Below are 25551 nucleotides of genomic sequence, written 5' to 3'. Positions count from 1 at the left end.
TTTCTTTGCAGTCAGAAATACATCTTGGAATATTTATAGTCAGCTTTTGTAATTAAAGCTGCGTGGACTCACTCACAAGAATATATATTGTTTAATAGTTGGGTGTGTGAAATCATGCAGGTTATCTTGGCCTTCAAATGTCCTTTAGTCTTAGTTGTTTTTTTCCCCTTATTTTAGGTATTATTTGCTGAAAGAAGAGTGCAAAAATTTTCTTCTATACTCATAGGTTGAACACTTTCTATTTGATAGAACCTCTGTTTTATCAATGTCTTGTTCCTGTATTTTGGGAATGCTTTAGGAGTATATAAATTCATGGTAGATACATTGTCCCTTTTTAATTCTGTAATAAGTAGATATATCACTAAGAATTTTAAGTTTCAAATTCCATTTCCTATGGAGGATATTTGTTCTCATGAGTTTTAGAATGGCTCGTACAAGTGGCGTACTTCCCATGTTTTGTTGCTAAGCTTTAGTATCGTGTTACTTCTCTTGAAAAAATACACAAGTAGTAAGAAAAATGCAATCTGAGTGTCATTTTAAAAAAAGATTAATTTATTTTCATTTTATGCGTATGAGTGTTTTGCTTACACATATGATGTCTGTGAGCTGCGTGCATGCAGTGCTGGCAGAGGCCAGCAGCTCTGGAACTGGAGCTAAGGATGGTTGTGGCTATCATGTGGATGCTAGGACTCGAAGCCTCTCCAAGTGCTCTTATTCTCCAGCTGTCTTTCCAGCCCAAGTGTCTGTCTTTTCACTGCAAGTTTGAGCAATTGTTTTCTTTAGTTACGGACTTAATAGCTTTTCTTATAGTGTATACTTTAATTTTGCTACATTTTCTTCATTTTTTTCTTTGAGTTGACCACTGAAAAATAAACATTTAGTACAGTCATCTAACCACCACTTCTATAGTTCCAAAAACATTTTCTTCTCTTCAAGTAAGATCCCTTATTAATTGATTAGGCAGTTCCTCTCAGTCCCCTTCCGTCTTTGCTCCAGGCAGCTGGCAAAGTGCGCTATTTCTCACACATGGAATTGTGTGGTATATGTGACCTTTGGTGTCTGTCTGATTCCTTGAAGCTCAGTGACACTGTAGCATGTTCAGTGTCCGTTCCGTTATGCGGCAGAACAGCATTCCATTCTTACTTACTGATAAGCATGCTGGTGACTTCCAACCTTGGGCCACTGAAAGGAACGCTGTGTAGACATTCCTGTGCGTCTTCTAGCCAGTCCTTTGGCCCGATATGTCTAGGACTACCCTTGCAGAGTCAGCTGGTCAACCTAGACTCATCAAGACACTGCCTAGCTGCTGTCAGGTGGCACATAGTTGGAGTCCACTGGTGTGTCTTCCCCTTTTGGATCCAGAGATTATACAACATGTTGCAACAGTCTCAGTTACTCTTACGTCTTTTATCATGATTGGCTCGACAGCTCAGGACCCATCAGTGTACCCCTCAGGATGGAGAAGGTAGCCCCGTGATCACCTGCCCTGTCGCCCTGTCTTGTTCGCAGCTGTGCTGCCTTTGCTTTTAGTGTTCCCAGTAGGTGTGGCTGTCACTACTCTTAATGCTTTGATTGACCATTACCTTTATATTTTAAAAAACATTTTATTGGTTCTCTGTGAGTTTCACATCATGTACCCCAGTCCCACTCATCTTCTTGTCCTTTCATATCGGCCCTTTGCCCTTTCACCCCCTCCCAAATAAAACAAACAACTACAACAACAACAACAAAAGCAAAGAAAAGATCTCATCGTGGAAGCTGTGGTATGTCACAGTGTGTCCCACACTGTGTCCCTCTGTTCGCACATCTTCATTCAAATGTTCAGTGCAACGAGTCATTGGTCTGGTTCAAAATCTCCCGACTTCTGTGACACCTGATGTCATAGTACTGGCTCCTCACTGGGACTCCTCCTGGTTATCCTGTTGCTGCCCTGTGTCATGGAGATCCTGCAGCTTTGGATCAGCAGGATTGGCCGTTTCCTGTGCCCCAGTCATTCGCAGATGATATAGATTTTGGGGTGGGTCAATCCAGAATCCTGGATCTGGGCCCGGGAGGTAGCTGAGCTGGTCATTGCACCAGCTCTCCCTTAGCCACACCACCAGAGCGAGTTCTCCAGCAATTGCTCCAGCTAGGACACCCAGTGCCTCCATCAGCAGTGGGCAGGGTCAACTCTCCTGCTCTCCGTGCCTTTGGGCGGCTCACTCTCACCCAGGCCTCCAGAGCCAGCGTCACTGTGCTGCCCAGTGAAGGTTGGGGCCCACTCTCCTGAGTGCTGCAGCCTGTGAGGGGCTGGGCCAGCTCTTATTTTGTTTTCCTTAAATGTTTTCCAATTTCTTACCCTTCCTCTCTTTTCTCTTCTTTTGCCTGAAATAGGCCCTTTAGCAATTTGCCCAGTGAAGGTCTGTGAGAATAAACTTGAAGTTTTTCCTAGGACTTTCTTTGGCTTACCTTTAATGACAATCTTACGCTAGGAATTTCCCAGTCGATGGTTATTTTTTTCTCGCCACTCTGAAGGTGGCTTCCCGCTTTTGGTGCTACTAGTGAGAAGTCTTCTGTTAAGTTGTCTCTAGGAAATCCATCTTTTCTCTAATGTCTTTCTTGTTCTCTGTGGCATTCTGATCATCTCAGCATGACACATTAGATGTGTAATTTTCTTTGCATGTCTTACTGAGGCTTAGTGTAGTCTATAAAGATTTGTATCTGGCAATTTCCTGTTTTCTCTTCCTCTGGCAATTCCTTTTCTGTGTTATTGGACTGCAGTGTTTGTTTCTTCAGTATCTTTTACTTGGTCCTCCTTGCACCTTCTCTTTCCATACTAATCACAGTCGATACTGTCCATTAATAGTTCCCGACAGTCTCCTCATTGTTTTCCATCGGCTCTTCACACTTTTACCAAGTTTTTCCCCCACCCACCTAACATATAAAACCTCAAACTTGCAGCCAAAGTGACAGTGTACTAAACAGACACCTGTGTACTCATCACCCAGTTCAGCCATTGCTAGGATCTGTCTTTTTATTTTTACTACTGTACCTGCACATGTTTACATTTATACACTGTTTTACTCTCCATGTGAGAGTGAAAGTTGGTATCATGACATTTCAGCTCAAGTTTCCTCGGGACGAGAGTATCTCTACCCAGTCACAGGGCCATTACCATGCTCAGAAAGACTCACTTAAATCCAATAGTACTTACCATCTGCAATCTGGCCAAGAGTTCAGCGGTGGACACAGGAGAATGAGACAACTCTTCCCCCCCCCCCTTGTTTTATTAAAAATAGATTCTTTTCTCATACAGTATATCCTGATTACAGTTTCCCTTCCCTCTACCCCTCCCAGTTCCTCTCCGCCTCCCATCCCATCTGGATCCACTCCCTTTTTCTGATTAGAAAAGGACAGGCTTCTAAGAGTTAACAATAAAAACATAACCAAATAAAATATAGTAAGATATTAAAAAAACTGTCATATTGAAGTTGGACAAGGCAAACCAACAGAAGGAAAAGAGTCCCAAGAGAAGGCATAAATCAGACCCACTCTTTCACGTGCTCGGGAGTCCCATAAAAATACTAAACTGAAGGCTATAATATATAGGCAGAGGACCTGGTGCAGACCCATGTCAGCCCTGCGCATGCTGCTTCAGTCTCTGTGAGTCCATATGAGCTTTGCTCAATTGACTTAGAAGGCCTTGTTCTCCTGGTGTCCTCCATCCCCTCTGGCTCCCACACTCCTTCTGCCTCCTTGTCCACTGGATTCCCTGAGTTCTGAGTGGAGGGATTTGATGGAGACACCCCGTTTAGAGCTGTCTGGGTAATGTCTGACTGTGGGTCTCAGTATTTGTTCCTATCTGCTGCAGGAGGGTCCATCTCCGATGATGGCACCTATCCATGAGTATAGCAGAAGCAGAATGTCATTAGGAGTCATTGTTTTTAATCAGTAATATTTGGCTTTTCCCTAGGCCTCTGTGCTATATAGTCTCTGGTTTTGGTCACCCAAGCAGTATCTGAGGTATGGGATCCATCTCAGGAAGTGGGCCTTAAGCCCAATCAGACATTAGTTGGTTGCTCCCACAGCTTTGTGCCACCATTGCTCTAGCATATTTTGCAGGCAGGACAGGTTGCAGCTCAAGGTTTTCTTTGGCTGGGTTAGTGGTTATGTTTCTCTTTTGGCAGCCTGCAGAGCATCTTCCTGTAATAAAGACATGGGGGCGAAGGTTCTGAGTAGGTACCATCTTGATTTCTCTATGCTCAGTGAGTTGTGTAGGTGTTGTCTTCAGCAATGGCCTCTTACTGTCAGTTTGTGGAGAACAACCTATGGTCTTAGACTATAGGCTGTTTGGGGATTCCTATAGGACTTCTTTGGCCAACAGTCTCAGTGGTCCTTTCTCCCAGACAAGGATTCACTTACTCAGAGACGGAGTCCTTGGTCGTGTGTACTCTCCCCCACCTCCCGTCCATTGCTCTCCCTGTGGGATTTCAGAAATGGGGTGGAGGTCGTCGGTGTATGATAGAAGGCATGTCTGTCACTGGCCCTTGATACATGCCTCTGGGCTCTTTGCACAGTGGCACTTGGAAAAAGCATTGGGAAGCCTTGATTTATCTTTTTGTCTTTGTTGTTTCTAGTAGTTTTTGCTCAAAGGCAAGGGCACACTTTTAAGCTGACCTTTTCAACTGTACAGTGCTTATGCCACAAAGGGACACATGAAAGGAACAATAGCACATTCTCCACGTGTGAGCACACTCGAGGTCTCCTTTGGTGAGGAGATCTATGAGGCATGGGCACAAAGGTTCTAAGCTTCTCCTGTGGCTGATGGATAGCCCTCTGGGTGGAAGTCCCATGACTGGGGAGAGGCCCTGCTGTTCCCAGCCCAGTGAACACACTGTCCCCACCCTCTCATCAGCTACCAGGAACATTTGAGTCTCCGTCCCACTGTTCCTTGGATGCCGTAGAAGTTTCTGACAGGGACAGTATGTGTAGACTAAAGGTGTGAACGCAGTGGAGTGTTTGAAACCAGTGGCCTGGGTTTGAGTCCCGGCGTCAGCAGTTCTAAACCGTGCAGCTTGTGTCAGTCGCCTAGTTTCTATGAGGGTTATTGCCTCATTTAGTATCTTCTGTGGAACACTGGTTAGTGTTGGACATCCAAGACTCAGTGAGAATGCTGCAGTCCCATTTCTGTCCTTGGCGCCACAGTCAGTCTCCCACTCCTTAGCTAAACAACAGGGATTTAATGTCTCATAGCTCTGAAGGCTGGAGTCCAAAGTCAGTTCAGAGCTCACATGGCTAGATCTTTCTGAAGGCTTTGAGGGAGAGCCTATATCCCTGCCTTTTTACCCTCTACCTGTATCCCTTTGCTTGTGGCCTACTCTCCAATCTGCAAAGTGTGTCCACCGGTGTCAGCTCTCAGCACCTCATCTCTCCTGGGCTGTATCTCCTTTGGCTTGTGACTGCATTGTTTCTACCCAGAGACTCAGGATCTTCTTCCCACTGCAGATCCTTAAAGCCTCCTTTTTTTTTTTTTTTTTTTCCTGTAAGATAATAAGATAATGGCTCCTGGTTCTGGCCATTTGAATGCTGACATCTTTGTGGGGTAGCCTGCCACACCATCTTGGCCTTTTTTGCCTGGGAGACAAGCCTGATAGAAAGCCATTCATTTGTGCTGGGAGGTGAAGGCATAGATGAGTGAAGGCATGTCGGGGGTGGGGGCACCACAGTTAGGCTGTAGTGCATTAGGAATCTGTCAGGGTCACAGAAGCTTATCCTGAGATTCTCAGCACAGGGCAATGCAGGTGGGGTGTCATGGCTCAGCAGGAGTTGCCTCTGGACGGAAGGTGGCAGGTTCTCCTCGAGAGCCTTGCAGAGCAGCACTCTTAAGATATTCCTCTGCTATTACTTGCTTGATGTAAACCACGGAAAACTGCTTGCACCTCTCTTGACACTGAGGGAAGTAACTACTTCAAAAGGCCGTTTTGAGAGCCTTTGAGGTTTTCAAAGCACACATTCTGAGGCCTGAGATAATCCAAAGAGCCGAAAGGAGTTTGTTGTTGATGCTGTGGGTGTTTTTTGGTGAACGGGAATTGCTGTAGACGATGGTGATGACGGGGTAGCAGGGACCTTTAAGTAACTGTGTAGTGGGTGCAGGGTCATGTCAGACCAGCCTCTGCACACATGGTGTAGGAAGATGTGGGGACTGAGGATGGGCTGCTCCGGGTGTCAGGACAACATTAAGAGGCTGCTGAGACTCCATAAATGAGAGAGGAAGAAGCAGGGCCAAGTGGGTTTAAGAGGGCCCTGGTAGCCTTGGAGTGCCTGGGAGATGCCCTTGACATCCTACCAGAAATGCTTTGCAAGGACTATAGAAGCCATCTTGGGCAAGTGCCTGGGCCTCATGTTCCTTGCCCGTTCCTGGGCTTCTTGTCTCTTCCATCAAAGTGCCCTCAGCCTTTGCCGTAGAGCAGATGAGCTGGGTGGAGTCTGAGGAAAGAGTCTTTTTGATGGTGGTGCACCTTAGTTTTGCCTCATGGTCGAGGTGGGGTGCTCTGCATCCATGGACCCCTCTTCCCAGTTTTCTAGAGCGTTCTTCCTCCATGCCCCTCCCCCCAAAACCCCTATGAAATCCTGGTGGCCCAGGGCTTCACTGAGTAGGATGGGCACAGAGGGGAAGAGGCTGCTTGGGAGGGAATGTGATAGACCTCTGGGGTCTAGAGCCACAGAGAAACCGAGAGTCGCACGAAGCACAAGCACAGGGTCGGAGAACTGCGTGTCCCACACAGCCTTCACTCACGCCCTTCATACATCTTCAAGAGGAAGCCAGTTCAATGGAGGGCACCGTGGTGAGACTGATTGTTATTGCAGTCATATCTTACCCTGCAAAGACAGTGGAGGAAAATATATTTCAATGCCATGTTCAAAAGAACTGTCATTCTCAACATAGTAAATGAGTTTTTGGAGAATGATGTAAGAGTGTTACTTTCAATGTGTTCTATTTCCTTCAGTTCAGATTGATGCATGATGGAGGAAAACAAACCTAAGCAGAGCCACTACATGGGCGGAGCCTTTTTAGAAGGCTCTGAACGCATACAAACACATAAGTCTGAACCGCAGGGCCATTTTCCTTTCCAAAGTTGGTACATCCCAGGTGTGTGTTGTTTTATTTTTATTTTACTATTTTATTTATTTATTCTATGTATATGAGTGCTCTATATACGTGTTCACCTGTACACCAAGAGTGGGTACTAGAGGGTAGAGATGGTTGTGAGACACAATGTGCTTGCTGGGAGTTGAACTCAGGACCTCTGGAAGAGGAGAGAGAACACTTAATCACTGAGCCATCTCTCCAGCCCCGAGTCTGGTACTTTAAATGGCCACACATGGCTTTAAGAGGAAGCTGGGAGAGAAGAAAGAAAGAAACAAAGCTGGCTTTGAACCCAGGAGAGAAGAGATGCGTTGATGATAAGACTTGACCTTTGCTGGTCCACACAGGGTATCGCAGCAGTGACATCAGTGAAGTCTGTTGGCATGCAGCCTGCTCAGGGCACTCTCTGGGTATCAGGAGCAGTTGTCCTGACAGTCATCTGTCCTGTTTGTGTTCCTCTGCCATTCTCCTCTTCCACACTGACTTTCTCTCTCTCTCTCTCTCTTTTTCAGGAAAAATCAGTTGATGTCAGACAAGGTGGCTGATAAGCCAGATGTCCTGCAGCTAGGTAGGTGAAGCACATCCCTCACCATGTCCGTGTCACCTGGCAGGATTCCCTCCAGGTGGGAGACTCCTCACTACCCACCTCAGGGCCATGGTGCTGCATTTCTTCAGTGTCTCCATCTACTGCCTGCCTTTCTCTTCTGGATAGTTTTTTAAAGAGGGATTGGAAGCTGGGCCAGTGGTGGCTGCACACAACTTTAATCCTGGAGGCAGAGACAGGCAAATCTCTGTGATTTTGAAGCCAGCCTAGTCAACAGAGTGAGTTTCAGAACAGTCAGGGATGTTACACAGAGCAACCCTGTCTCAAAAAACAAAACAAAACAAAACAGAAAAAAACAAAACAAAACCAAAAAGCAAATCAACAAACAAACAAACAAAGAGGGACTGGTTATACAGGTGGATGTAGTCAGTCACACATGCTTGCAACCCCAGCACAGGAGGCTAAGGCAGGAGGATCCAAAGTGAGAGGTCAGCATGGACCATATGGCGAGACCCTGTCTACCAAACCAAGTCAAAGCAACCAACAAACCAAAGAATAGATTGTTTCTCCAAACCAAAGGAGACCAGCTAATAGAAACTAGGTTGCTTGTCCCCGGGTCTGCACCGCACAGCTGCAGGCACAGGAGATCTTTGGGACTATTTAGAATGTTTTGGAACACAGCTCCAGGTGAAAATATGAGGTAGCTGTGCCCAGGGTGGCATGTCCATCTAAAAGGTTTACAGGCATGATTGGGGTACATAAAGAAAGGTGAGAGGCTCAGCGTCTTCGCTCAGCCCTGTGCATTTCACACAGTGCCTGAGTCTGTGTCACTGGACTCTGAGATCAAGACAGAGCATTTGTTGCCACTTTAGCTTGGAAGCAATTTCTTTCTGTCCATAATCCTTGAAGAGAGAGCCTGGCAGGAGCTCTCGAGTGGAGGATGACAGGGCAGGGTTGGACGTGAGAGGCTCAACTTGAATGCTCTTCAGTCTGCTCTCCTCCTGGAAGCCAGCCCCTTTACCCTGCTCGCCTTTTGTGGCACATAGAAACATTTCTTTTTAAGCTGTAGGAGGAGAGAGGTACTCTCAGAAGTCCCTGTGTTGGATGTGCAGCCGTCAGTGTGCTTTGATCTAGCTGAAAGTAGAGGCCAGGGCTCTGATCGTGGAGGCAGGCTTGTTTATGCTGTCTGACCCACTTCAGAGGTACCAGAGCGTTAGAAATCACCAGGAACTGCTGGTGGGGATGATGTGGTCCTGCCCAGGAAAGGGTAGCTTTCTGCCCATGGCTGTGCAGAGTAAAGTGAAGGCTGTCCAGAGTCTAGAAGCCTTGGCATTCAGAGCCTCTGCGCTGTGTGGCTCTTGAAGCTTTTCTGATGAAAGTGACTCGTGTTTGGACACAAAGCAACACAGTTCCCGGCCTTCAGAACCCCTCTTGGAAGGAAGGCTCTTTGGCAGTTCCCAGAAGCTATTTGAAGTGTATGCACATGCTTTCTAGAAGGAGGGGGCCCTCTCTGCTGCTGGTTTGGATGAAGATTCAGACAAAGAAGAGGAAGCAAAGGATGAGAATAGAGTTAAGGAAGAGAAACGCAGAGAGGGTCTGAGGGGCACGGGACATGGGGTACAGAGAAGAGGCAGCACGTCCTGGGAGAGGATCGGTGGTCCCTTTTGTATCCTTTTTGGTCTGGCTTAGGAGCCTCTGTTTGCAGCCCCCCTGCAAGTAGAAGCGAGGCTTTGCTGAAGGCAGACTGTGCTGAGTGGAAGACATCTTGGACTCTTGGAGTGCAGAACTGGATGGGACAAAAGAGAGAGGTGTGCCATGCTCCCATAGATAGACGTGAACCTCAAGAGATGCAGGAGAGGGGCCCACAACAGTGGCATTTAGGTTCGACTTTGAAGGATGGGCCAGGGCTCGCCCAAGGGACATATAGAGATAACTGACAAGCAGAGGCAATGAAGAGAGCGAGAGAGGTTACTGAGAGGAGCAGGGCCCACAGGGTATCAGAACAGGGCTGGAGCAGGCAGGCAGAGAGGGTTCTGAGTGCTGTGCTAATTAAGGTTTGAACCAAATTACTGGGTACCAGGAGTTGCTGAAGACCGGGGTTATGCTGTGTAGACTCTGCACAGGATGGATTTCAATGTAGGAACCTCTGGAAGGGGACTGGTAAGGAACTCTTGAGAGAGGCAGGGCACAGTGGTGAGAAACCTTTGTTCCCAGTAACATTTCAAGACCTGCTCAAATGCCACCTTAACAGGACACTTCCCTGATCCCTCGTGCCTCACTCTCTCCTCCTGAACCTTTGCCCAAATTCCTACCCCAGCACGTTCACCACTGTGTTTGGGGTGCTGTGTCTCTTACTTTGGGCTGGGATCTCTCGGAGAACAGAATGGTACCTTCATCGGTTCTGGTCCCATGCTGTCTCTAGTATATTAGGTATGGATGTTTGATAGAGCATGTCACAGCACCAGGCCTGGTGATGCAGACCTGTAATTCCACTTTCTTGGAAGTCTGGCCAAGAGGATTGCCATGAGTTCAAGGCTAGCCTGGCTTACAAAGTGAGTTCAAAGTCAGGGTGACTTAGTGAGACCCTGTCTCAAAGTATCAACACTGTGCCTCTTGCTCTCTTTGGATCCCACTTAAGGGAAATGTGACTCTTTCTGTCTCTTGCCACCCACGTACCCCCTTCAAAGGGTATACGAAATGGGAAAACAAGCCCTTAGCTTCTGTTCAACTAGACATTCATATAATGGCCTTAAAAATAGCATTTTCAAACCACTGGCATTTGCGGACAGTTTGGTGTCTTGGCTAACATGTCATTCCTCAATGCTTGGCGGTCTTGCCACAGCTTGTCCCGGGGCCTGCTTTGTGGTCCTGAACCAACTTCCTGTGCTGGGCCAGGTTCTCCCTGCAGAAACCATGGAAGGCTGCCTGCTCCTTGGCTAATGCCACCCCACATATGTTATATGAATCCTGTTCTGAGACTCCCAGCCTCTCAGATTCACTTCATCGGCCGAACAGAGTATATTGCCGCACTCCCCTCCTGCCCGCCCCCCCCACCAATATACCACACAGTGGCCTTCAAATAAGCTTACCTACTGTCCCTTTCATCTCTTAGGAATCAGGCTGAGCCTGCCTGTCAGCCCTGCCCTCCTTCCCCTCTGCCCTGATTTCCCAGCAGCCCTCACTATCTTCGGCATGAGCCGCATCTGTTCCTGCCGTTTGCGGCATTGCTTGGTATGCATGTGTCTTTATTTGCCATTCCGTTTTATTTCTTCCTTTTCCTACCCAGCACCGTGTTTCTAAAATCTATCCACACTGCTGGGTGAACATCTGGTTTCCATTTCTGGTTATTTTTGAAAGTCCATGGTCACAGGGTAACGTTTCCAGAGATTCAAATGGAGACCGGTCTCATTTCAGTCTAGCTTCTTACTGAAAGTTCAGCCTCACAAAATATTCTATGACAGTTTTATACATGGACAGAATGAATTTTAGTCATTTTTACACCCCCCCCCCCACTTGCCGTCTCTCATCACTTCCTCTCTGCTGCTGAAATTCTTTTTAGCAGCCCATACCCCCACTTTCATGCCTTATCTTTTTATTCAGTGCATGAGTTTTCCTTGTGTGGCGGCTGGTTCTACTGGATGGGGAAAGAAGGTTGTTGACTTAGATACAAATGGGAAGCCGTCCTGAGATTACCCTCCGTGCCCTCCCCTCAGTGCCAGGTCCACCCTTTGTTCCCTCCCCCCAGTGCCAGGTCCACCCTCCGTTCCCTCCCCCCAGTGCCAGGTCCACCCTCTGTGCCCTCCCCAAAGTGCCAGGTCCACCCTGGCAGTGTCTCTGAGGAGTATGCACTCAGCTTTGCCAGCATGCTTACTCCTGGGGTCTTTCATCTGAGCATTCCAGTGTGTGTTGCACAGAAGGGGGCAGGCCAGAGGGTCTTGCTAGCTGAGATGTCACAGCTGCTTAATCTGGTAGGATTCTCTTTTAGCCTTGGTCACCCCAGCTGTGAGAGATGACCTGGAGTTCCTTCTGCTTGGAGGTCCTGGGGAGGCATGTACCAGGTAGTTTATGGTCAGCCTGGTTGGTGTCCTGCCTCTGCCACTTTTTCCCTGTGCAGCTTGGGGCAGCTGCGTCACTGCCGGTGCCTTATGCCCTTGTTGTAAGTGGCCAGTAGTAATCAGATTCTCAAAAGACCAAGTTGGAGTTGAACTCAAATGTTCAATAAATAACAATGATGATTTTAAGAATATATTATTATTTTTACTGAAACATGACTCCTCTAACACTGCCCTCTTCTCCTGTGTCCTTGGGGCGACAGACTTGTGCCCCCTGCCACCTTTTGTAAAGAGTGTGTCAGCGCTGGCCCTGCATCACTTACTGGCTGTAGGCTCTAAGGCACTTGATTCACTTTGTCAATTGGGGAGGAGGGGTGATGGCCAGGAGCAAACCCCACTTTGCTTTCTTCTTGGTTGGGGAGCCCTAGGCCTGATGTAGAGGCTGGTGTTCAGTCTGAAACATTCCTCACACTTCTCCAAACACTTCAGTGTGGCGGCGATGTAAGTGACCTCTGGTCCATTTCACCGAGCCACATTGCGGCCTTGTTTTCTTTCAGAGGATGTTGAAGATGAGCTGATAAAGGAAGACATTGTCCTGTCCCCACCTCCATCGCTGCTCAAGATGCAGACGGTGTCACAGCCGATTGACCTCTCACTGGCGAAGGTAGGTGTCGGCGCAGAGGGGCAAGGAATGCACCGTAAGCACAACCTCATGGAAATCACATAACTCGGATGCTTTTGGCTCAGTGGTTCTTTCTCATTGTAATCTCCTGGTCGCTGTTGAAGCAGGAAAATTGATGTGACGGATAAGGAACCTGAACTGAGGGCTCAGGAAGACTGTTTTAGTCCTGACTGGCGCCCCCTCACCCCCTACTTCCTTGAGACAAAGGAGTGGGGGTGGGACTGGGTTTTCCCCTTCTGGATGCTGCAGGACCCTGCTCTTGATGGCCCAGAGCTGCCTCACCCACTGTGGTGTCACAGCAATGGGGTAGTTGTCCTGTAAGATTGACTGGTTCTGTGCCTACACTGACGTCATGCCCTAGGCTCTGGGCAGCTGTAGAGCTAGAAGGACAGGGAGGGCAGTTCTTCAGCACACCCAGATTTGAACCTCTGGCCTCCTAGAGGGACCCATGGCAGCAGGACACAGGCACCCTGCCTTATGGCCTCCTTGGCAGAGGTGCCCTGTGTTCCTCAGGACCCTCAGTTGCTAGGGTGGCTCATCCCTCCTTTGGCTAGAGGCTCCTGCAGGCTGGAGTGTTGAGCCTGCTGTCCCACACCAGCTTTTCAGCCAGGGATGGGATGGAGATCAGCCTGCTAGTCCTAGAGCCTTCTTGATTCTTCAGAGCACCCCACTCCAATGCCTGTGCTAGAACTGTTGACTAAAAAACCATAGACCATGGATGGGGGGGGCATAACAGAGGGTGGGGCCCATCAGTGTGTAGCATTGGAACTATAAAGGTCTGGACAGAGGTACGTGGGTTAGTAGAAATGAACCACAAACTGAATAAATATTTTCTGATATCTAGAGATGTGACTGGAAGGATGGAAACAGGCCTTGAGAGGTCATAGGAAGCCCTCTGCGCGGTAGGGCTAAGATCACTGACAAGTGACACTCTGAGAAAATTCATTTTTATATTTATGTATTTATTTTCAGACAGCTAGGTAAGATGCTTTTGACTTTGCTCAGGGCTATGGTGTCTGTTGCAGCTACTCATTTCTGCTGCTGTGATGTAGAACTAGCCAGAGACAAAATAGAAACAATGCTCATTGTTGTGTGCTAATAAAACTTTATTTACAAAACCAGGTAGGTGCTAGATTTAGTTTTTGGACTATAGTTTGTGCCAGAGTTGTGGCTTGAAGGCTTGCTGAGAAGTTGAATCATTTGGGCAGCTTAAAATCTGATAGTGGGGATAAGGTGCACTTGCGCGTGTGTACACACACACACACACACACACACACAAACAAAAAACCAAAAAAAAAAAAAAAAAAAAAACCAAACCAAAAACCAAAAAAAAAAAAAAAAAAAAAAAAAAAAAACCCAAACAAACCTGTGGGTCCCAGGCTTTCATCCTCAGGAATGTGGGTTGGATTGACATGGCCCGTGCATGGCCTTCACACCAGGATTATTTTTAAGTGCGCCTAATTTTAATGTGAGCTCAGGTTGGAAACTTACAGTCTTTCCGACGGAGGATCTGAGGTCCTCCAAGATCCCTGGTGAAGCCAAAGTTTTCTATTTCAAGGTCTGTATAGGAAACTCTTGGCCCACATTAGCATGGGCTGGTGTGGTTTACAGACACTCCAGAGGTACGATCCTTAAGGTCAGGTTTATCTTCCTCAAGTATGAGAAGAATGGGCTTGCAAAATAGACGCCACTGCCAGAAAATGCACTTCCTTGTAGAACCCAAGACCACCTCCTGCGGGGCCTGTGCTGCAAGCCTTGTTATTGTTCATTTTATAAACAGCCAATAAAATGCTTTTCCCTCCCAGGAGATAAAGAGCCTTCTGTTCGGCTCTACCTTTTGCTGCTTCAGTGAAGAATGGAAACTTCAGAACTTTTCCTTCAGTGACACCGCCTCGTTAAAGTACGGCATTGTGCAGAACAAGGCAGGTTGCTCTTGGGGTCCCCAGGGATCCTTCTTCTGGATTGTCCTGTACAAAGTGGGGACATCAATCACAAGGTGACCTCCGAGAGCATCAGTGAGGTGATCTGGTCTACCCTACACTTACCAAGTTGTCACTCACTCCAGGCAACTAAGATGGGGCTGCTACAGAAAGAAGCACCATTGTGATCCTCTCTGGGGACATTCTAGTCACATTCCCTTCCTGTGACACTGGGATGTCAACGGCAGGGAGCAGAAGGTGGCCTTAAGCATGCTTGGGTGCTTTCAGAGGCATCACAGGCCAAACCTTGGGAGGGGCTGGGCCTCTCAAAGGTAGATCTGGAGAGAGTCGCTTTCAGAAAGTGACGGCAAGAGTGCAGGGGTGGGTGCCAGGAGTTCAGGGCTACAAGAGATACCAAGCCATCATGTGTGCAAAACACACATAGGAAGAGGTGCTTGTTCTTTTTTTTTTCTCAAAGATTTATTTATTTATTATGTATACAGTGTTCTGCCTGCATGTACACCTGCATGCCAGATCTCATTATAGGTGGTTGTGAGCCACCATGTGGTCACTGGGAATTGAACTCAGGACCTTAAAGGAAGAAGTAGTTGTTACACAGCCAAAGGTAGGCGTGGGAAGCTTTGCGCCTGCCCTGGGCATATTCAGTAGGATGGCCTCCAGAAAAGCCTGAAAACGTTCCCCCTCTGAGGCCAGAGGCTGCAGGACAGCTCCACCTGGCACAGTCCTTGGCTATGGAGTCTCCCCTGCCTCTGCTGTTTGAGGAAGGGCCCTGAGATGACCAGATTCTGCCTCCCTCTGTGGTGTGGCCAAGCTCAGCTTCTCTTTACCACAACTTCAAGGGTACCCTGACCTATTGCCCTGGCAACCCTTGGACACGGTGGGAGCTGTTCTTGAGTGACAGCAAGCCCACGGTCATGTCTCCAGCTTCACACCTGACTTTGTAAATAGTCACTTTCATCCCACGAGGAAGGATCTAAAACTGGCCTCTCCCTTGGAGCGGGATGAGGCCTAGGGGTCTACATATAGACAGGCCACCTTGCTGGAGACCCCCCGTGATTGGGGATAGAGGCTAGTGGGTGGGATGGGGAGTATCTTGGGGCCAAGAAGTGTAGTCTTCACTGGTGGTGACATGTGCCTTTCTCTGCAGGGTGGTCCCTGTGGGGTTCTGGCGGCTGTTCAAGGCTGTGTGCTGCAGAAACTCCTGTTTGAAGGAGATAGGAGAACCGACTCTAATCTGTAAGTCAGTGCTCATCTTCCCTTCCCCGGGGATTCTTTAGAGTGTCCAGAATAAATAAGCATGGAAGTGTGGGCGTTCCCTGATATTTCCCGTCTCCTGGAGGTTGAGAAGGGCAAAGGTGAGGACAGCTAGCTTGCAGGGCTCCTGCTGACCTGCTTAAGTGAACATGGTGCTCTTGGCTCTAGGAGCAGGCAAGGTTGGTGAGTCATGTTTTACTCCACGAGGCCGGTGACTGAAGATGGCTCTGAAAATGTACCACCTCTTCACACTGCTTTCCACACCCATATGCACCCACTGACTCTCTAAGTAGGTCCAAGGCCTTCCCCCACCCAGTTTGTCTCTTCTCCATCAACAGTGAGAACTGCACATTCCAGCCAACTCCACTGTGCATGACTTTCTCCTCGTTGTGGCTATGTACTTTCCATTTCACACACAAGTGTTTGTACCTAGGAACCGCTGCTCATCACATGTACTCAGCGCCCCTAGAACCCTTTCGTGCAATGAGAGAAGCCAGTGTTTTCTCTCCCTCCTCCCACCAGAGGTGCCAACCAAGAGGTTTGAGATGTGTTGGGGAGGCCAGCACTTCTCCGCCGTCCACTTCACACTCCTGATGTGGTAGTACCTGCTGGAGTAGGGACCCCTGTAGCCCTCAGCAGGGCCTTTGCCTACTTCCCTTCGTGACTTGGACCACACCCCATAGGGTTCTGGTAGTGGTACCCATCCCCTGATGGCTGCTGGGATTGCACAGGGGAGCCAGACAAATAGACAGGTGGTGATGGGGGTCAAGCACGCTACTGAGGGTGGGAGAAAAGGCTTCCTGCGGGTACATTGGAATCTTACTGATGTTTGCAGAAGGAAGGAAACTCCTTATTCCCCTCCACACACATCATGCCATACTTTTGTTCCTCTAAAATTTCCTGCTTCTCAGCATGTACCCTCAAATTCTTTCCCCGTGTCCTCACGTGGTTTATCTGCTGGCCCCTCTCACCACCCTGTCAGTGAAGGCCTTCCCGGACCCCCCATGCGCTGCCTCTAATTACTCCCACCATTCACTGTGCTCTTGTTCATTGGAGCAGTTAGGTGTCTATATCTGTCTCTTCCCTAGATAGAGCACAGGGCCCATGAAAACAGGGGCTTCCCTGAGCTGCCTGGTCCACAGGCTGGTTCCTGGAATCCGGCACAGTACAGTGCCTGGTCCTCAGGAGAGGCCCTTAGGATTTTTGTTGAATGAGTGCATGGACAATGAATGAGCAGTCCAGACAGGCAGGGAGGGGAGGCAGGATGGTATTCTGGTAAAGAGAGCAAGATGCACAAAGGCCTTAGGGCAGGGCCAGGGGTTGCCTGAGGTGGCCAGGGATGGGGTAGGGCCCGGCAACCAGAAGGGCCTCCGCGTTCTTGGGACTACTGGCAGCTTTGAGTAAGCCTTGGCCCTGGTCCCTGTGAGTGATGCCTCATGACTCACGTCAGCCAAAAGCCCCTTCAGAGCCACTTTAGATCCCTAGCTTTGGACTTCCCAAGGAGTTGTACATAGATGGTTTCTCAGTAGTCTGGATGCTGTATTAAAGTTGCTCCCAGAATGGGGCACTGCCCAGGCTATAAGTCATCTTAGTTTCTTGTAGTCCACAGGGGAAAAGGAGCCAGAGCTTTGAAGGCAGGAGACCCACCAGGTTAGAGCCTGAGGCAACTCTGAGTCAGAAGAAAACCCTACCAAGTGGTGGAAAGTGACACTCTCCTCCACTCCCAACATGGCCTCTCACTGCTTAGCACCTGCCAAGCATGGCCTAGGCCTAATCTATGCACTGTCACATGGACAGCTTTACCTGGGCTCTGCTAGAAAGAGGAGCATGAAAAAGGAATGTGGTCTTGGCCTAGAGCCCCTGTGCACTGGGACCTAGAGAAAGAAAACACATTTACCTGGTCAAAACCCCAGAGGGCAGGCCCGCTGTGTTTGTATGTGGGACCTGGGCCATGATGGCTGCTAGGGCTGGGGGCGCACAGCTGGGAAGAACAAGGACGTTGTTGTTGGGGTTATGTGATAGGTGAGGTTTGAGTTCTGTGTGGGAGCTGAGATGTTAGAGGCTTGTGTTGTGTGGGGTTGTGTGTGGCACTGTGCTTTATGTCTGAATTACTGCATGTGAGTCGTAATTCATGAGGGAAGCTGTGTTCTGTATATGTGTGAGCTGTGTTATGTATATGTTGTGTTACATTGAGGGGGTTGTGCTGTGCAGAGGTTACATTATGTGGGAGTTGTGTAATGGAGAAAAGTTGCATTGTATGTGGGATTATATAGCATGTGTGAGTTTTGATTTATGGGATACTTGTTCTGTGTTTTGGGGGATATGTTATGTGTGGGCTCATGTTGGATGTTAGGGCAATGTTGTATGTTAATTATATTGTGTGTGAGCTGTGTTTGGGGGCTGTGTTGTGGGTTACTTGAAGGCTGTATTGTGCGCAGTTTGTGTTGTATGTGGGTTATGTGGTGTGGGGGTTGGGTCGTATGGGGGTTGCATTATATGTTGAAGTTGGGTTGGGTTGGGGGTATTTGGGCAGGTTATGTGATGTGAGTGGGTCATGTTTTCGGAGGCTGTGCTCTGTGTGGGTTGTATAAAGGCAGTGGATTATTTTCTGTGGGGTGGGTGACGCTGTATATGTGGGCTATGTTCTGTAAGGGTTGTGTTCTTGGAGTTGGTTATGTTGCATGTGGCTTATATTGTGTGAGTGTGTGATGCTGTCTGTGGGATCTGTCTGTAGAAGATGATGGAGCTTTCCTTGGGACTCTGGATGTTTCTGGATGCTGTAGGATCTGTCTGTAGAAGATGATGGAGCTTTCCTTGGGCCTCCAGATGTTTCTGGATGCTGTTCATTATCTCTTCTGCACCCTACATCCCCATGGTCCTTAGGCTAAGTGCACAGGATGTTCTTTCCTACTTAGAGAGAGGGAAGCAAGAACACTTGACTCAGCTTCCTGAAGTCCAAGAAAACTTAGGGGGAAATGGTGGAGGGGTGATCTGTAGAAGTCCCTAAGGCCCTCCCAGCTGACCAGCATGGACTGTTCCTACCAGAGGAGTGGTGCTGCTGCCTCAGAAAGGCACTAGGAAAATGGAGGCAAATCACTAAGGACACGGGATTAGGCCAATGCTGATAGAAGACAGAGCAATAGGCTGTTTTGAGCCAGGAGGGGTGCATTTTCAGTTTGTGCCTCTGCCTTGCTAGCATTCTGCAGGTTGAAGGATTCAGTAGGTATCTTGTCCAGCATTCCTGTGTGCCCTAAGGGAGAGGGGAGTCTGTCTCTGGGCTGCAGAAAGTACAGGAGCTGGTCAGGACCTGGGTTCCAGTGGTGGTGGAGGGCTCACACCTCTGAGTTAGTAAACTCCCTCTCACATTACACTCCTTGAGAAAATGCAAACAGAGCCTTTTGAAAAGCCTTCCAGGATCATGCAAGTGAGTAGGCCCATTGAATTCAGTCCATCACAGTCCAGATGGGGAAACTGAGGACCACAAATGGAGGGATGCTAGCCCAGGGTCACAGTGGGCATTGTTGCTGAGCCAAGACTGGTCTGAGATGGTGTGAGGAGCTGAGGCTGTTGGAGCTTGAAACAGTTGATGGAGGATCCAGAACCCTCTGGGCTCTTCATTTGCAAAGCACTTCTCAACAGAACATCCCTTGGCCCACTTTAGTAAAAGTAGTGCCGAAGAGCACAGACAGCTATTCTGTAGTTGGCATGCGTGTATGCATGGGTGCATGCTTGTGTGTGCGTTTGTGCGTGTGCATGTGTGTGTGTGTATGTGTGTGTACAATTATGTCTGTTTTAGATCTCCAGCTCGAGTGATGATTTGCCTAGTACCGGAGGATGGAGCCGTCCATGGTCTGTGTATTCTAGATCCCCTTTTACTCTGAACTTGCCTAGCTTAAAAAGCAAGGCTGGGGTGGGGAGGAAGACAAACTCCTCTTTTGATCTTGGCAACTGTGATGCGTCTCAGGATGCTCTGCCAGCCCAAGGATCTTCCACACGTGCAGCTTCTGGGCTAGTCTCTTGCACACCGGGTCTACAGGATCCAGAGAAAAGGACGACAGGGTTCTAGGACAGCAGAGCTGAGAGTGGGTGGCTCTTTCAGACAAGCCAGGCAGAAAGAAATGCTGCTTGGCAAGGCTATGCGTTTTCTGTGTGGCTGTCTGGCCTCATTACCACTCAGTCCATCAGGCTGGCAGCTGCCTCGCCTCAGTCAGTCCAACAAAGCCAGGCAGCAGGATGCGGTGTTTTTCCACTGGACAGGAAGCGCTATACAGCTTGCCTTATCCCCTCCACAGACCCCAAGAGAGCCCTAGGACTGGAAAGGCCTTTAGAGGCTGGTAGGAACACGGAGAGGGGGTCTGGGACGTTGTCCTTTTTTCACCGTACTGCCTTTCTGAAATCGTGGAACTTGAGGTACATAGAAGGAACACTTGCCTCTGGTTCTCCAGATACAGGGTCCCTGTGGCCCCCAGCCAGCCAGCCCTCTGCCTTCCCTCAGAGGGCCAGAAATGAGGGAACCGTGGCCTGCACACACTCACCGGCTTTATCCAGAACTTTATATAGCCTTGGTTTACATGGGTACATCTGTGGGGAGATAATTAGGGCAGAAGCAACTGTTTTCTCTGAAACACTTGGGCCAGCACAGGCTTGGTGGCTTCCCTCCCAGCGCCCCTAAGCACTTCAGCCTGCACTTCTGGAGGAATTCGATTCTTGAAGGAACTTCTGGTGTAAGAGCCTGGCTGGGGGCCAAATTCCTGGTGGGAATGTGACAAATGTGTGTCTGCTGTCTATGCAGTGTAGGACCTTCTCTGTCACCAAGGGATCACTGGTGAAGCTGTTGCCCAGATAAATCGTAAGGGTACTGGCTATGTAGGTAGCTACAGGTGACCCATCTTTTTGTTGTCATTTCTGGGATAAAGGCACATCTGTTTGTGCGTGCGTGTGTGCGTGTGTGTGAGACACAGAGCCCTGACAACTCAGCAAGACTAGGGAGGGTATGGGGCTCCCTGTTGCCTGGGAATCAAATACTGACCCCAGACCTCTTGACAGCTTGTCACTGCATTTCCCTTGATTCTGTGTGTTATCTAGAAAATGAGGTCTCAAAACGACAGGCCTCAGAAGGATCGAGAAGGCCAGGATAAGGTGGGAAGCTGCAGAATCTCATGACTAGAAGCTGACACAGAGGACTGGAGAAACGGGGCAGCTCAGAGAGGCAAAGCTGCAGGGTGTGCAGTGGGAACAGGGGCATACTGGCCCAGGAGCACCCTGTCTTGATTGTGTCCCAGAGGCTTTACAGATGGGCTGCTAGGCAAGCGACAGTTTCTAAAACCATGGTTAACCCCACTTTCCCATACTCTCCTGTCCTCTTTCCTCCCTGTGACTTGGTTAAATCACTTCATTCCCAAGATTTAGTTCCTCATTTTTAACATGGCTGGTAGAGCACTGAGCTCATGGGGTTGTTTGAACAGTTTCACCAAATGATACACATGGAGTGTTTATCATCAGTGCCTGGCATGTGCTAAGGACTTCTGTGCTAGCTTTTAAAAGCTTGAATGACGAAGGCTGGAGAGATGGCTCAGTGGTTAAGAGTGCCAGAGAACACATGTTCAATTCCTCGCATCTACATGGCAACTTACAACTGTCTGTAACCCCAGTTCCAGGGGATCAGACACCCTCATGTATATATACATGCACAAATCCAATGCACATGGGGGGAAAAAAAAGAATCTTGAATGTCACTGCACGAGAGATTTCTGAGCAAGGACTGTTTGCTCCAGACATTCACTTGGAGTGCTTAGATGGGGCCTCCTTGGCTCCGAGACTTTAGGTTTGCTTGCCATAGGTGTACCAGGCAGTGTACTTCTGTTCAGGCTCGCTTTTACACAATGTCTCCCAGGTTGAAAGTTTCCGTCTGGGTGGAGTTGGGGTCAGGGTGGGAAGAGGCCCTACCTCAAGCAGGCTAGTGAATGTTTGGGACCACGGGACCAATGGTGGCCTAGAAGAGAACAAAACTCACGAGGGAGGGAAGCAACTGCAGCTGGGCAGTGGTGCACAGGCGAGACGGGTAGCCGTGAGATACAGGGTGTGCAGTGAGTAAGCCCTAGCTGCCATCTGGAGAGCCATGGAGCCTGCTTGTAGGTTTTGAACCCTAAGAATAAACGCCCAGCCCTCTCTCTTGCTGCTGTCTGCCCATCTCTGCCATTCAGGCTTCTTTGTCCTGGCCATGGCCTCTCCTGAAACCCAAAAAATTGTTTTGTCAATGTTATTTTCCTAGCAAGTGCTGACTGACCTGGGTTGGTGCTGCTAACAGCTTAAGCCATCCGGTTTGGCGATGATACGGTCCCCATTTCCTGTGAGGAATACAGCAGGCTTCCTGCATCTGAGGAGGCATTGGGCGGTCACTGGCTTATTTTCTTCCATGCTGAGCCTCATCGCTCATCTTGTTGCCTCTGCAGCCTTGCCAATGGCAGGAGCTGTGTGTGAGTAGGTGACAGCTGTCACCACAGACAGGTGTCCGGTGAACTCCCTGTCTGTGGTTGTGGCCTGTGTGGTGACAGTAGTGATGGGACCAGTGACTGAAAACTCCTCATACATCAGGGACCAGGCTCATGTGCAGTGTCTTGTTTAAGGTTCCCAACACTGAGGAGAGTTCAGTGCCAGTTCCTAAATGGGGAAACTGAGGCACCACCGTGTCTTGTTCCCTTTTATTATAAAGTAATTAGATTTTAACTTTAAATAACAGCCTGGCTGTGGATGCGTGGCTCTGAGTCCCACCATGGTAGCTGTTTATTGGTCTCCTGGCTGCTTCTCTCCTCTCTCCCTGGCAGGGGGGGTAGATTCCAGCATTCTCTTCCTCACTCACACCTCTCAGTGTGGAGGTCGGGCATCTTTTTTTTGTGAGCGAAAACCTGGAGTTCTCCTGTGTGCATTCCTTTGCCCTGCCCCCAGCAGATCTTCATCGTGGTGGTTAGGAAGAGATTCAAGCCAGCTTCTACAGGAATGCATGGGAGCTCCACAGAGCACAGAGGAAAGCGGGAGGGTGGAGGGGTGGGGGGTGGGCAGGGAGGACATAGCGTGAAGGAGCCCTGGAAACATCAAGTGGAAAGAAATGGCTATATTTGGCTGCTGCCCTCCTCCCTCTTACTCTCACTGTGCCCCAGGAACTTCTTAGTCACCATTTTTATGGCAGGCTGGCTCAGCGGCTTTGGATGTGGTGCCTGGCTGAGCCTCCTAAAGCTACCCTGCGCCTACATGTTGCTGCTCTGTGCCCTGCCCCCGTCTCTGACCTTCATCTCCTGTGCCTTGCTTACATCCCAGAGGACCGGGCTAGCAGCTTTTCTCATCTAGGAAATCTGTGCCAGCCCCACTTTGTCCTGTGCTTTCCAGGAATACCACAGCTTGTCCCCTTGCACCTGGAGCTCAGAGGCCTGAGGAGTGGTGGACCCCATCACAGAACGGCCACTGCTGTCAGGCACACACGTGTTTCAGTTGGCAGTACCCTAGCACCCCTACAGCCACCCCAGGGTCCTGGCCTCCCGTTGTTGGGACTGGCCAGTGTCCTCTTGGCTCTGTCAGAATGAAAAATCTTACCAAGCTCCAGTGGGTAATATTCCTGTCCCCAGGCTCAAGGCCTGTCCTTGAGGCTCGCCCTATGATCCTCAGCTGTAGACCCTGACGCTAAGCCCACAAGTCCCTAGCCTGCAAGGAAAGAAGCCATGTAGAGGGCTACCTAAACATAGGGCATGCCTGTTCTGCTCTGTGTCTTCACAAGCCTAAACATGTTCCTTTCTTAGCAGCCGGCTGCAGCCCTCAGATGCCCAGAGGACCCACTGCCTTGCCCTGGCCATCGCAGACATCCTGTGGCGAGCTGGAGGCAAAGAGCAAGCCGTGGTTGCATTGTAAGTGCTTTCGGGGGCCATGTCACATTTAATCCCAGCTTGTTCTGGCCTGGCTGCTGGCTGAGGCTGGCCTGGTCTTGGACAGAGAGTCTGTATGCTGGGCAGCTGGGCTCTGCTGATGTCCAAGCTCCAGGCTCATGTGGGAGGATGTGCTCTTGCCTGTCTGCTACCCAAGACTTGGGAAGCGCAGGAGAAAGCCTGTGACCCAGGCACTCAGTTCCCCTCTGTGGTTCCCTGATCCTGAGGCCACAGATCAACTCAGTTGTGACACTGCTCATCTGTACCACCATCCAAGACCCCAGAAGCATTCTTATGCCCATGTCACTGCGGCCTCATTCTGGTGAGCATGAGATAGAGAGGTGAGCGGCAGAAGCTGCAGCCTGGCCCCTGACTTCTGTTACAGTGGCCTACCATCAGCTTTCCCCAGACACCTCCATCCTGCCCTACATCCTACAAGCTGTCTTCTGGATATTTAGCACTACGCCTCGGGGTAGAAATGTCACTCTGCCCCAGCTCTGTGGCTAATCTTTGGGAAAGAAGGTGGCCTGGGGGATGCCTTTGGTTATTTAGCATAGTGCTTAAGAAAGGGGTCTCTCTAAGGCAGACTCTCAAAACTATTGCTTGTTGGATATGGAACTTTGGGAGCTCACCTCACCTCCTTATTCCTCATTTGTGGACTTGTTTAGAAAATGGGGGTGATAATAATGAATACTAAATGAGAACTAAATGAGTAAGTATAAATAAATTATATGTATTAAATATAATAATGTTATTGGTATGAATCATTTATTAATGTAAATAGATAGTGGATAATAAATGTAATGTGCTTAGGGCAATATCTGGGTATCACATCAGTGGTGGGTTGGGTTGTTGGCTCCTGCTACCTGCCTTTGGTACCCTATGCCAGTCAACTTATTAACCTTGGCGCCTGTCTATTTGGCAGCTCTAAGGCCAGAGGGGACAAGAGCTTATGGAACAGAAGCACAGAGAAGGAAGATGATATGTCCCAGGCCACATAGACGCTGGTGGCAAGTGGGTCCCAAACCAAAATCCTACTGTTAGTCAGGGCTGCCCTGCGCTACACACCCTTTGTTGCTGGGGGAGTCTCAGTGGGTAGGGAGGTTTCTAAGATGCCTGGAATCCTTGCCCTGGATGAAGACAGTGGCAAGCCAGCAGTCCTTCCCCTGCGGATGTGTTTGCCAACTGTAAGGGGGAGTCAGGTCTCCTCCTGCCAGACATAGGCGTGGTTGTTCCGAGCTCACTCTCCACTCTCTTTTTCCATGCCCCGGACTCGTGGGTGAGTTCATAGCAGGAAAAGCGAGAAGCCCTTGGCTCTGTTCTCTTTGGAGCTGTCACTCCTGCCCTCATTTATTTCATGGCACATGTGGTCTTGCTGGCTGGAGGGCGTGCCCTTTCATCTGGTGGAGGACTGATGCACCTTCTTTTCCTTTTTAGGACTTCAGGAGCATCGCACTTCAGTCCAACAGGGAAATACAAAGCAGATGGAGTCTTAGAAACAGTATGGCTTTCTGGAAAACTATCGTGCCACCTTTGGCTTTGTTTGGGGACTATCTCCTTTCATATAAGTAAATCCTCCCCCAGCTTGGGCTGGCTGGCCATCCCCACAGTCCAGGACCCTAGAAATCTGCCCATTGGGGTTGGGGGAGAGCTGGGTGGCTCTGGGGACTGGCTCTTGTTGAGAGGCCAGTGTCTCCTCATCACCTCCATAGACACAGGTATAGATGTGTCCTCAGTACCCTGTGTGCACTGGCCTTCTGTACCTCCTGTGTCTTTAGTATCTTTTTTTTTTTTTTTTTTTTTGGTTTTTTTGAGACAATGTTTCTCTGTGTAGCCTGGCTGTCCTGGACTTACTTTGTAGACCAGGCTGGCCTCAAACTCACAGCAATCCGCCTGCCTCTGCCTCCCAGAGTGCTGGAATTAAAGGCGTGCACCACCACATACATTTTCTAGCATTCTTATGGGTGGGGAGAGACAGTAGAAAGTGGGGAGAGGACGTTGATAATGTGGAGCAGCAACCATAAGTGCTGTAACCTAAGT

The 25551-nt window shown here is 49.2% G+C and overlaps 1 protein-coding gene across 1 annotated transcript in view; it reads left to right on the top strand.

Moving 5' to 3' along the window:
• The window catches only part of Mindy4 (MINDY lysine 48 deubiquitinase 4), a 103943-nt gene that overhangs the window by 39382 nt on the left and 39010 nt on the right, over nt 1–25551 (top strand). Inside the window, exons 6-11 of the mRNA XM_051152325.1 lie at nt 7639–7694; nt 12280–12386; nt 14210–14326; nt 15492–15580; nt 23392–23493; nt 24949–25012. Coding sequence (XP_051008282.1) covers nt 7639–7694; nt 12280–12386; nt 14210–14326; nt 15492–15580; nt 23392–23493; nt 24949–25012 — 535 coding nt within the window. The remainder of the gene's footprint in view (nt 1–7638; nt 7695–12279; nt 12387–14209; nt 14327–15491; nt 15581–23391; nt 23494–24948; nt 25013–25551) is intronic.

The sequence above is a fragment of the Acomys russatus genome, chromosome 10 (genome assembly GCF_903995435.1).
Source record: "Acomys russatus chromosome 10, mAcoRus1.1, whole genome shotgun sequence".
Lineage (NCBI taxonomy): Eukaryota > Metazoa > Chordata > Mammalia > Rodentia > Muridae > Acomys > Acomys russatus.
The sequence above is the reverse complement of the archived record's forward strand: the minus strand, read 5'-3'. Positions and strand labels throughout refer to the sequence as shown.